Source organism: Hibiscus syriacus, unplaced genomic scaffold (assembly GCF_006381635.1).
Source record: "Hibiscus syriacus cultivar Baekdansim isolate YM2019G1 unplaced genomic scaffold, ASM638163v2 tig00111057_pilon, whole genome shotgun sequence".
In the NCBI taxonomy this organism is placed as follows: Eukaryota; Viridiplantae; Streptophyta; class Magnoliopsida; order Malvales; family Malvaceae; genus Hibiscus; species Hibiscus syriacus.
The window spans coordinates 294,282-307,446 of record NW_024062965.1 but is presented as its reverse complement, the minus strand read 5'-3'; the positions used below and the strand labels follow the sequence as shown (position 1 = coordinate 307,446).

General features: G+C 35.4%; 1 protein-coding gene across 1 annotated transcript; it reads right to left on the bottom strand.

The window, feature by feature from the left end:
* Nucleotides 1–4,450: 4,450 nt before the first annotated feature.
* On the bottom strand, nucleotides 4,451–9,459 carry LOC120151427 (putative disease resistance protein At1g59780). The gene is made up of 3 exons (XM_039163888.1): nucleotides 8,429–9,459; nucleotides 5,547–7,393; nucleotides 4,451–4,872 (listed from the first exon to the last, which is right to left on the bottom strand). Exons 1-3 carry the CDS (start codon nucleotides 9,457–9,459, stop codon nucleotides 4,451–4,453), a joined length of 3,300 nt encoding a protein of 1,099 aa, XP_039019819.1.
* Nucleotides 9,460–13,165: the final 3,706 nt, after the last annotated feature.

Here is a 13,165-nt window from a genome sequence, read left to right as displayed (position 1 = left end):
ATACATTTCAGCTGGTAGTTGTTGTGCACAAGTTTTATGGATGAAACAACAACTTTTTGATTATGGAATTGAAGTAGGTACCATTCCTATCAACTGTGACAATACTAGTGCTATTTGTCTCACTAAAAATCCCATCCAATACTCTAGAACTAAGCACATTGAAATAAGACATCACTTCATTAGAGACCATGTCACTAAGGAAGATGTAGTTCTAGAATTTGTTGATACTTTACACCAATTAGCGGATATCTTTACAAAACCTTTAGACAAGGAACGATTTTGGACACTTAGGAGAGAATTAGGTTTGACCAATCTATCTTCACTGAGTGTTTAAAATAATTTTAGCACTTTTAATAATAAATGAAAAATGCTTATAATAGTAATTTTTTGATTGCATTCATTGCTATTAGTTAGGGGGAGTTTATGATTCTTGATGAAAAATTAATTTTATGTTCAAATATCGTTTAAAGATTAATTGAATTGTTTGAACATGATTAATTTTCAATATATGAGTTGCCAATACCACTAAAGGAAATTAATTTAGCATTTTGGATGTTTAAAATCATATTTTAGCATTTTGGTGCAGAGGGAATCGATCCCCCCTTGAGGGAACCGATTCCCCCCACAGGGGAATCGATACCCCCCTAGGGTTCTGGCTTTAACACGGGCAGAACCCAATATTTGCTCAAACCCTCTCTTATTCCTTCACGCCGTTTCTTCCCTCTACTCTCTCAAATCTCCATTCTTGCCTCAAATCAACGTTTTTAATCGGAATTCACTTCAAATATCATCCTCTAAACCTGTTGGAATCATAAAAAACGTGCAAACTTCATCTAATCTCACTCAAATCCGAAATCATTCAAGGTATTTTTCCAAAACTTCTTTTTATCAATTTATGAACATAGAACTAGTTTTAATTAGTTCTAGGTTGAATTTTTGACCGGGATTGATTATTTAGTGATTAGAAACTAGATATTACAACTAATTTCATCAAAAACACAAGATTTTTTTTCAAAATTTTCAAAATTTTCGAAATAAAAAAAAATTAATTTTCAAATTATTGTGTTTTGATTAAATTATGTTGTTATTATGAAAACTATACATATATTGTTTCTCAAAACCATATTTTTCAAAAGTTTTTCAAAAACTTTGCCCATTAGGATTGATTTAGAGAACCTTGAAATATTGAGGACTCAATTGAGTTTTGGGATTGATTGAATTGCATACATATGTTTTCTAAATTGCAGGTTATCAATTCTATTCCGATTTCCTAAACCATGTCCAATCCTAAACGTGCTAGGTCTTCATCTAGTCGTTCACACCATCAACCAAATCCACCTCCAAATCCTCATTATATTCCAATTTCTAATCCTAATCCCATTGATCCTAACTTGACTATCCAAAATTCGTGTTTCAATCATCCTGGTCCTAGAAATCATCGTTTTTGGTATTATCAATATTTTGACTCTTACAAAATCCGGGAAGAACGTATTCCTTCTCGTCAAGCTATGTTAGCTATCAATTTTAAATATCTTCCTCTTTTACAAGAGTGGAAATTTGATAAACTCTTTGACCTTGAACCCATCGTTTACCATCAACTTGTTCGTATTTTCTATTCTAATGCCGTTTGTGTTAAAAACCAAACTGAAACCGAAACCATAGGAATTCGTTCCTACCTTCCAGGAAAATTCTTATATATTGACTCGGCTTACATAGCCAATACATTCGGATTATATAATGATGGTATTTCAAATGAAAAATAGGTTTTAGGATCTCGTTATAAAAGAAGGGATAGTGCAAGTGTCCTAGACCTTCATGAACGTTTTCTTCATCTAATGATTTCTTGGTGGTTTCGACCATCCGGGGGTCGTTATTCTACTCTTAGAGCCTTAGATCTTTGGTGGTTATATTGTTTCGAAAACAATATTAAAATCAACCTACCTCAGATTATTTTTGCTGAAATTGTTGAAACCTTAAATCTTGTTCCTAACAAAAAACTCTGTTCATCTCTTGTTTACGGTTGCATTTTGAGTAATATGTTTTCCAAAGCTGGGCTTAGAGTCGATCTAGATGCCGTTTTTCCCCTTAAGAAACAAATTAACCTTCTTTCCTTAACGAGAGCGGGATGGATTAAGGATAAGAAAACCAGTGAATGGGTTCGATCTTCTGCAAATACTCCGGGAGCTAGTTCTTCACAAGATCCACCCGAAGCTGACGAAGATCTCGAGCTTGAGCAATTAATGCGAGACATCAATGAAGCCGAAGATGAGCCTGAGCAACCCGAAAAGCAAGCACAACAAACGCATCCAATGCCTCCATATTTCCAATCCTTTATGGAGACATTCGATTTTCGATACGCTACTATGGATTCGCGCTTTACTTCTATAGAGTCCCATTTATCTACAATGGGAGCTCAACAATTAGAAATTCTTCGGGAAATGCGTGCAAATAATGAAGCAACCAACGCACGTATTAATGACCTCACTAACGAAATGGCCGCTATGCGAGCTCGTTTTCCTCCTCCTGATCCGGATATGTGATTCTATGTTTTGCTTTGAACTCCAAACTTATTGTTTTAACATTTTGAATATTTTGGAATGTTTGAATTTGTGGATTGATTGACTTTGAATTTGTTTGGATTTATGAATGGTTAGAAATTATCTATTTGGTGTGATTAAATTTATTCATTATTGCATCATTTACTTCATGATTAGATATATGACCAATTTTGCCATTTCACATTAATTATGAATATTGATTATGAAACTAATGGCTAACGTTTCTCTTGCTTGTGATCTTAGAAGCTTATGTTATATATAATCAATTGGCTAAATGGCTTCAAAAACTTGTTTAAATTCTTTAAAATGTCATTTTGATTTAACAAAAAGGGGGAGAAGTGTTAAATGGTGTTAAATGCGTTTTCTAAATGCTAAATGGGAGAAGTGTTAAAGTAAGGGGGAGTAATTTCAAAACTTGATTTCAAAATCTTAAAATTACTAAAATGTTTTGTTATATCAAAAAGGGGGAGATTGTTGAAAACATTTTGATATTTCGATATAACAAATTAAGTTAAATGAATTTTAAGATTTTCCAAATGATTTTCTAAGTATATTCGATAGAAGTATTCGAATATCAAAACATTACTCCAAATCTTTCAAAGATCATTTTTAATCCTTACTCAAAGTGTAAAATTAAGTTTTAAACTTAAAACAATTTCAAAATAATTTTACAAAGTATTTCGAATCATTTCAAAGCCAAAAATTCCAGATTGCTCAGAGGGAACCGATTCCCCCTAAGGGGGTACCGATTCCCCCTGAATGGTTTGGCTCCGAGAATTCCAGTATACTCGGAGGGAACCGATTCCCCCTTGTATAACGGTCGAAATATTTGAATTTTACACTTAGGGAACCGATTCCCCATAGGGGGTATCGATTCCCCCCACGCTCCAAACTGTTTTATTAATTGTTTTCACTCTAAAACGGCTATATTATTTTCTCTAATCATCCCCAACGTTCAGAAGTGATTCAAGGTGTATTTAAGCAAGCTTAGAAGCCATTGATCAACAACAAGAAACATCAAGCAATTAGAATCAAAGAGAAAGCATCAAACCTCAAGTTTGAGCATTTCAAGCCTATTTTTTCATTCAATATTCATTTTGCTTTCAAGAACACTTATTGTGCTCAATTGTATTTATTCTTGAGTGTTCTTTCTTTGTTCTAGAATTGTGCAAACATATTTGCCTTGTGAGGTTTTTCTTGTAAGTTTGCAAATTTGTATTTCTCTTTGAGAAAAGAGTGTTCTCAAGAATTGGGGTATATTCTTGAGGGAGTTGTAAGGTTATCTCTTTGGCCTCAAAAGAAAGAACAAATTAGTGAATTTGTTGGAAAATCCTTAGTGTGGATAGCTAAGGTAGTGGACGTAGACTTTGGTTGATAAAGTCGAACCACTCTAAATCGCTGTGCAATTTCTTTCAATTTTCTGCAAAAGCTTCCACCAAAATTTTTATTGCCAATTCACCCCCCTCTTGCTCGATTCAGTCAATCGATTAACTCAACATAAACATATAATAAGGACATTTTATTAAACACAAAAAAATAACAGCTTAAGACCACACAATGACCATATAAGGAAAAGATTAAAAAAATCTAACCAATTAAACTCGAACAAAATATAGATACAAACAGATCTGGCCGTATTAGTAAACAAACCACAAAAATAGATAAAAATATTTAAAGTGAATTTAGATCATAAAGTGAATTTAATAGTAATGCACATCAGTTATGTCATTGGTAGTGCCTATCCGTGTATAGTATTAACTCTAGACTCGTCCTTCGATAACAAACATGAGAGAGTTAGTATCTATAGCTATTCCAAATTCATTAAAATTAAAAAAAAAATGTTTGAATTTGAATATTATCTGAATTCTCACCTGTCGTCGTCCTAATATGCTTCACAAGTAGCCTAGAATAGTTAAAAAGACAAAAGAACAAAGCATGAAAATAAGTTGAGCAGATGCAGGCTTTATGCTATCCCAAGCTTCTTTGCTCCAAATAGCATCAAGAATCATTAAACATTTCTTCTCCTTCAGGAGCTTAAACAACTTCTCTGATATCTCTTCCTCTCTGGTTTTCCAGTCAACTTCAAAGGGAATGTTCAGACTAAACAAAATGTCTTGCCAAACTCTTCTTTTCTGGCTCTGCTCAGAAACAAAAACCCAAAACAAATTATCAAAATGGCCTTGAACTTGGCTATGATGGTATATCTTTTTGGCAAGAGTGGTCTTCCCCAGACCACCCATTCCACATATGGAAACAACCCCGGATGCACTTTCGTCGTCCACGATATCCGAGACCAGTTTCTTGACATCGATGTCTAATCCAACGATGTTATCGTCGATAATGTGAGGATAAGGCCACCTCGATTCACTATTTCGGCTGAAGAACTCGATTCACCTCGATTCCCGGTTTCTTGAAAACGAGTATTGATTCATCGTTAAACAACCACAAACAATGAAGAGTTGGTTAAGGTTTCGCCATTTGGAGCCATCCGTAGGGTGTGTGTCCATTGTTCTACTTGCTCTTTTCATATATATTTTTATCTATTTCTTTTTATTTATGTTTATCTAGTCCGATCATTGTATTTTAAACAACTCTTACCTCAACTCTCTGTACTTATGGAAAGTGGGTTCAAACTCTACTCTTTGAACAATGTATCATGCATTAGCTTGCCGAGCAAAATGCTCAAGTAGCATAAGCCTAGATTGAGATATTCCACAATCACGTGACAAGCATCAAACCAATTACTTACTAAAATCATATGCATCATACTACAATTATCATACTGTATAACACCAGCTTACACAAATAACAACACGGTTTTACATCTCCAATCCACAATATAATTGCATTCTTTCCCTGTACTAGAAAAAAACAATGTCATTTCATATTGAAGATAGCAATGGAACTTCATTTGATTATTAATATATATATTAATATGTAATAAAGATTGTGAAATCACATGCCAATAATCATAATTCTAGTGGTCACAGCTCTTGAATGTTACAGAAAGAACATGTTGGACTTTGCCGAGGTCATCTGCTCTTTTCTCCACTCTTTCTTTGAATTCCTTTGGCATACCTTCAATCTTCAGTTGTTGGAGGGTTTTAATGAACATCAGTTCATCCGGAAGCATCTTCAGCCCTTTGCACCTTTCAATCTGCAATTGTCGCAGACACCGCATGGCTCCTTCCTCGACCTTCCACTTCCACAAATAACAGAGTTCTTTAAGGCTTAGGGACTCGAGTTTAGGAAAACCTTGTGCAGAGCAAAACATCTTCTTTCCAGTGAATGCTTGGTAATGCAATTCAAGAACCCTTAAGCTTGGCAGCTTCTCTAGTGTTGGCATTGGATCTTCCCCAATCTTGCACATTCTTAACTTTATGTAAGCCAGATTCGGAGACAAGTGGTCGTACTGTGGTAACTCACTTACCTCCACATCTAAACTCAACTTGCAGATACAAACACAGCTGGAAAGGAGGTGATTCAAATGTCTTGGATCTATCCTTCCTTCATCATTGAAAATGGACAAGGAATGAAGATATTTACTCTGGATGATGGGTGCATTCTTGTGCAGGTCATCCACATTAAAATCTTCGATCTCGAACGCCCCACGAATCTCCAACTCTCTAAGATTTGTCATGTTGCTGAGATCCTTTAGGCAACAATCTTTGGTGTTGAAGTTCACTAGTGTTCGGAGGATTCTCAAAGTACCCAACTTCAACTTTCTTTTAACTTTAAATTTCTCAGGGAGATATAGATGTCTTAGTTGCTCCATCCTCCATATCACGTTAGGTACAAGAATTACTTCATAAATTCTTAAATCCAAGGTTTGCAAGCACCTCAAGTTGCCCAGAGATGACGGTAAACATAAGTAGCGAACACCCCTTAGACTCAAAAATCTTAAATGGACGAGATTACCTATATCACTTGATAACTTGCATCCTCCCAGGGTAGAAGAAGCTTTTCCTTCATAGGTAAAGACTCTCAGCAATTTGAAATTGTTGAACATGTATGTGAAAAGTTCATTTAGTCCAGGAAGCATCAAAAAGAGAAACAAGAATATTAAAATTGAATGAAAGAGGCATCCAGTTTCAGCTCGACCATGATGTTTGTCCAAGTAATCAAGCATTTTCCGGGGCTTCGGTTTTCTAAATACCTTCATCTGTTTCAAAAACTCGTAACCCGATGAATACTCACTGAAGAACACAAGTGACCGAAGATTTGGACTTTTAATGCGCTGTATCCACAAAACATCGGTTGCAGAAACTCTATGGATCCTTTGTACTGTGGAAATGGAACATGCATTTGACTGATCAACAGCACAGAGAAAATTTTCTTGTTTTGCTTTTGACAAGCAAAGATTTCTCATGAGATCGTGCAATTGAACTGTTTTGATCTTTAAGGTTGCGACGTCTCTTTCTCCTACTTGGACCATGCACCTTTCTACAAGCTCCAGTAAGTAACGGTCTGCCAAATCTTCTGTTATGCTCCCTTCATTTCCATCTTCTTCCTCTGATAAAACGATACCTTCAGCAACCCATAGTTGAATCAGTCTATAGACTTGTATCTCAAAATCTTCCGGGAAATTGCTCAAGTACAAAAAGCATGGCCTTAAGTAGTATGGCAAATCATCATAGCTTAATGCCAGCACTTCTTCCACTCCATGGCCTTTGCCTCTCTTCAAGTAGGGTATCACATTTTCAGCCACCTTTTCCCATTCATTTACTGAATCTTTTGTCACCAAAATTCCTCCCAGCACAACAATGGCTAATGGCAACCCTGCACAACGTTCAACCATTTTTTCGCCTAGATCTTTCATTTTCCCTTCATCTTTACTGCCTGAATTTTAAAAAAAAAATACTAATCAATTATTTGCACTTGTATAAATTAATCTTTTCTGTTATTTGATAATATCTTTTTTATTATAAGGGTAAATTACACCAGAACTATACTCTCTCTCATATTTTACTCAATGAACTTTCAATTTTTCTAATTTGCTCACCGAACTTTCGAATTGCTCATGTTTTGATATCTCTGAATTATTTTATTATTTTTTATGATGTGACATTTTTTATTTCTATTTAATATAAAATAAAAATAGAAGGTGGTCGGACGCCACTGTCGATCGCCGTAGATGGTGGTTGTTCGGTCCCAAATTTCATGGGTCTTGTTCGTCTCGACACTTTGAGTCCGAATCCGCCCTCCATTTTGTCGAAACTTATGATCAAATTGAATTTTAATTAAATAATTACAATTAATGAAATATCCTCCAATCTGGTAGTGGCACGTGTCACTACCTAATTGGAGATTAAATTTATTAGATTGAATTAAAATAATGACCAAATTGATAGAATTTATAAATATTGATGATCAAATATGTAATTATACCAATTTTGTTAACTACAACGTCAACACTTCCGTTAAATGTTAACGACAAGTGGCTTGATTGGATGCATTTATATAGTTTGATGGCATGATTGAAAAAATTTCAAAAATGGTGGTCAAAATGAAAATGGACAATAATTAGGTGGTCATTGATATAATTTACCCAAAAAAAGATTATAGAAAATAATTTAATTAATATTTTATTTTAAATATTTTACCTTTAAATTTTAACTAATTTATAATTATAAGTTGAGTCATTTAAAATTTTAATTTTTTATAAATTAGATTAATGGTGCTAAGTTATGCTCATTGAACGTCATAAAATTTATCTATAAATAGTATTCCCTAAATAGCAAATAGTCAATACTTTTAAACTACTCTCCTAAATAATTTAATTAAAAAATAAAACTTTTATCTAATATGTCAGAGGTTCATGTGCTATTAAAGTAGTGTAGAATAGTTAAAAGAAAATAAGTTGAATAAACAAGTTACCGATAGAAGGTTGAGCAAATGCAATCTTTTGAAACAATTCCCAGCTTTGCTCCTTGTTTAGGCACTGCAAGTCATGCAAGTAACCTCTGCTATCTGCATGTGAAACTACCTCTCTATTCCGAGACGTGATCAGTATCTTGCTTCTTGTCTCCTTTTCTGGAAACGCAGGCTTTATGCTATCCCATGCTTCATTGCTCCAAATGTCATCAAGTACCATTAAACATTTCTTCTCCTTCAGGAACTTAAACAACTTCTCTGATATCTCTTCTTCTCTGGTTTTCCAGTCAACTTGAAAGGAAATGTTCAGACCAGACAAAATGTCTAGCCAAACTTTTCTTTTCTGGCACTGCTCAGAAACAAAAACCCAAACCAAATGATCAAAATGGTCTTTAACTTGGCCATCATGGTATATCTTTTTGGCAAGAGTGGTCTTCCCCAGACCACCCATTCCACAGATCGAAACAACCCTGGATGCACTTTCGTTGTCGACGATAACCGAGATCAGTTCCTTGACATCGGTTTCTAATCCGACGACATTATCGTCAATAATGTGAGGGTAAGGCCGCCTCGATTCCCGTCTTTCAGCTGAAGCACTCGGCCCTTCTTCGTCCCTTAATTCCTTTATGCCATATGCCTGCAATCGTCGGACCAATTCAGTGATTCTTGTAAAGATCTTCCCTATCTCTGATCTCGTTTTGTGAAGCATCCTTCCCTCTTTCAAGATGCAGGCGGATCTTTTGATACAATTTGAAAGACCGCCTCTCCTCCTGGACCCGATCCTGAGAGCGAAGTCCTCAATGACATCCTCGGCATCATAGGCAAGCTCTCTGATTTCGGCAACCCATAACCGTATCCTCCTGTCATTGGACTGTTTAGCATCGGCCTCGATTAAGGAGCTTTGCATCCATTTGAGCTCCGTTTGTAGACGATCAACTTGCTCCTCCACGCCCCATAGGTAGGTTGCTTCTTGAGCAAGTAAATTGCCAATTGTATTCGCTGCAGAGGACACAGCTGACCAAGCCATGGCTAACTTTTTTTCTTTGCTGAGAAAATTCTTTGAAATATTTAGTTTTTGTACATTTGCAACACTGATTTCCCATACTATATAACATTTCTTTGAAGTGCTTCGCAAGGAAAATTGGATTCTAAAACCAATTGCTTTGGCTACTAGTTATAAAGAAAGGTATAACAATTATAGATTTAAATTTACAGAATCCAACCTTTTTCTCTTTATCCATTCCTTGCAGCTTGTTCAAACAAAGAACGAAAGGGGGAGACAACAAATTTAAAGGTTAAAATATACTCCAAGTTTCTATATTCTTTGTACATTTAAAAGTTTGTCGCATTACACTAACCAAACGACCTCAATGATGAATGGACTTTTTGTTATATCTTGAGCTCCCAGTTTCGAGTACCGGGTATGCAGAGATATGAATGTTTATTATCGTATAGTTGAGCGCTCAGGTTCGAGTACCACGTATGTAGGGATATGAGCGTTTCTTATCAAATGATTGAAAATCATTGAACATATAGTATCTTATATGTTCATCACTACGTCTTTTTCTTGTTATTCAACTACTAAGTTAATATTTTCTTATTTCACAATGTCACGTTAATGAATTTAACAGAAGTTGATGATGTTAAAAATTATATTTGAATTTGCAAAACTGACATGATAGATAACTAAATTTTCAAAAGTAAAAGTATGATGATTAAATTTCAAATCCACGAAAAATACATGAATTTAGAATATATTTTAACCAAATTTAAACTATAAACAGATTAAGATTGCGACATGTGTTCCTTGAGATATATTAAAAAGTTATAAAATAAATAATTCGAACATATATTGTTCTCATAACCCTACTTAAATACAATGAAAAAGTTTTAGATTCTTAACACAGGCAAGTGATTTTGAAAAAGAAAAGGGAAAAAAGGGCAAAAGAATATAAAAGAAATTGAAGCAATCCAAGTCCTTTTCTTTTAACCATTCCTTACAGTAAGCTTAAGCAAAGAACAAAAGGGTAGGGACAATAAGATTTTGATCATAGAAACATTGCAGATTGTAATAATTCCCAAATATACAAAATTAATGTTCTATACCTATGATAAGTGGCAATGCCGAACCAAATATTAGTGTAATGTTCGTTATTTAAAACACGATGAAATTCACGAGACAAAAACATTATAATATTTGTGTCTTTATGGGATATTCTTGTGCACCAGCAGCAATATGCACAGTAATTCTTCAGGGTCTTTGCCAGCTTCAGTAGCTGCCAGCTGCTGCTGATGAACCTGTAAATGCATCTCGTACATGTGTGGTTGATGCAGTTGAGGATAATGTGCCTGATTGTGTTGTCCCGGATGCAAGTACACTGACGAGAGTCGTACGGGTAACAATGGTCACTCGAAGTAAGGCGGGTGTATTCGAGCTTAAAGTCTATACAGCTCTACAGCCGAAGCAGAGTATAGGAATATGAATCGCAACGGTTTCAGCTGATATGGGAGTGCAACCTTACTGATATTTTCAAAATATGGTGTGACAATATAAGTACAGTCCCTATGGCAGCAAATTTTATCAATCGATCAAGGCATACTTCCACAATGTCCCGACCGGCTGAAGGATACGGTAACAAATCAATGACTTGGACTCAAAACAGAATTCGAATTGACCTGAACCTGAAATGATTTAAACTCGAAATCAATCGAGTTTAATGTTGTACCTGTATAATGTCCTCTTGCAAAGTTATTAGCAGCATCTTCCTTACCGGAAATAAGTTGCTCAGGATGTAACAGTTGTCGATAAGCCCCGCTTCGAACTTCGTCGATGAAGGTCGGCTCTAGGTCGACGAACAAAGCTCTCGGTACGTACTTTCCAGATCTGGTAACACTAAAGAATGTGCTGAAAGCGTCATGGTTGGCACCTTCATTGGTCTCACTGCATGCAAATACAATACGAGCTTTATTATCCATTAATGAATTCCATATTGTCTAAAAGTTATCAATTATAACTCAATACATTATAAAATCACATTTTTCTCCATTCAAAATGAAAAGAAAATGTGATTTAGGCCAAATAACTATAAAATTTGAAGCTAATACAATTTGATCTCACAACGTATAAATGATTAAAGATGATCATTGAATGATACAGCAAAACAAGCATAAAGGACGATGATGATGGCATGATACATATCCAAATATATATAAATGACGATGATGACAGCGATGACATTATATATGAAGGAAAAAAACATACATATGCATGGTCTCACCTAGGCATCATTCTATCAGGTTTGTAGACACTAAGTTTTTGCCCCATTATCCTTCTTATTATTATTAATATTATTAATATTATTTTATTATTATTATTAAATAATAATTACAAATTTATTACGGGCCCAGTTACAAGACCTGGAGGCCTGTTTACAAACTCAACCCAAATACATCAGATCCGATCCAAGTCCAGGCCCAGATCCGAAAAGGCCAACTCGATCTAGGCCCATTCGATCCAACAGAACCCTCTTAGGGTTTCATCTCAGCCTCCAGCCGTCAACAAATATCAACCGTTGGATCTGAAGAGATCCAACGACCCAAATTAAACCCAGCAGAAACCCTAGGGTTTACTAACCATAAGGTGATTTTGCCGTCGCCTTCAACCACTCCGTCGACTCCAACTGCTCCGCCGCCATGTCCCTCCATCCAGCTGCTGCCACGACACTGAAGCCTCTAGAAGATGCTAGGCCAGCCTCATACGTCGTTGCCCTATGGTGAGTCGCCACCATAGCTTCAGTGACTCACCGATGGCCACCTTTGTGACCGGTTTGAGAGCAACATCGATTAGGCCTATAAAAAGGCCATCCCCTGCAAAGAAGAAAGACACGAACAGAGAGCAAAAACGACACAACAACAAGACATCGACGGACACAGCAAGATACCGAAAGAAGGCAACCAACAAACGAACAACCAGCTACGAACATAGAAGTAGATAAACGAAAAGAAAAAGAGAGGAAAAAATTACCTAGGAAACCGTATCGTCGTTGTCAGAGCATTGGGTTTTCGAAGGTAAACTTTAAGATTTACTGCTATTGATGGGGTTTTAAGAAGAAACAAGGGTGGATTCGAGTAGAAGGTTAGGAGATCTATATTTTGGGGGTCTTTTTATGTTTCCGGTGGTGGCTGTTGACGGCGGTTGTCGTCGACTGACTGATGGCCGACATCACCTCTGATGGGAGGTTTTTAGAGAGAGGGCAGAGAGAATTTTCATCTCTTTTAGAGAGAGATGAAATTGAAAAATGGGAAAATGATGGCCCTTTAGGGTCGGTTAAAGGGTTTAAATACCCTCCCCATACGGTGTCGTTTTGGGAGGGTGTATGTGTAATTTTTTGCTTGGGAAAATCACGTCCGCAGCCCCTCGTAGTTTATTAAAATTCCATTTTCATCCCTAAAAACACGTTTCTATTTATTTTAATTCGGTCTTCGAATTTTATTTTATTTATAATTTAGTCACTTCCTCATATTTATATATTTTGGGGTAAATAACATATTTAGTATTTTAAATTATAATATTTCATATTTTAATCCGATTAATTAATTATAGTTAAATTACATTAATAATACCTATATTATATAATATTTCGAGTTATTTTATTAACTTTGATATTTTACAATTTAATCCTTAAAAGCATGTTTATAATTATTTTATTTTTATTTTTTTAGGTTATTTATGC

What these genes read in the sequence shown, in the direction of transcription:
- LOC120151427 (XM_039163888.1), bottom strand. Translation starts at nt 9,459, where the DNA reads ATGGCTTGGTCAGCTGTGTCCTCTGCAGCGAATACAATTGGCAATTTA. An exon ending in CAACCTTCTATCGGTAACTT is followed by an intron (nt 7,394 to 8,428) that starts GTTTATTCAACT and finishes AAATTCAGGCAG; the next exon opens with TAAAGATGAAGGGAAAATGA. An exon ending in TTCTGTAACATTCAAGAGCT is followed by an intron (nt 4,873 to 5,546) that starts GTGACCACTAGA and finishes TCGTTGGATTAG; the next exon opens with ACATCGATGTCAAGAAACTG.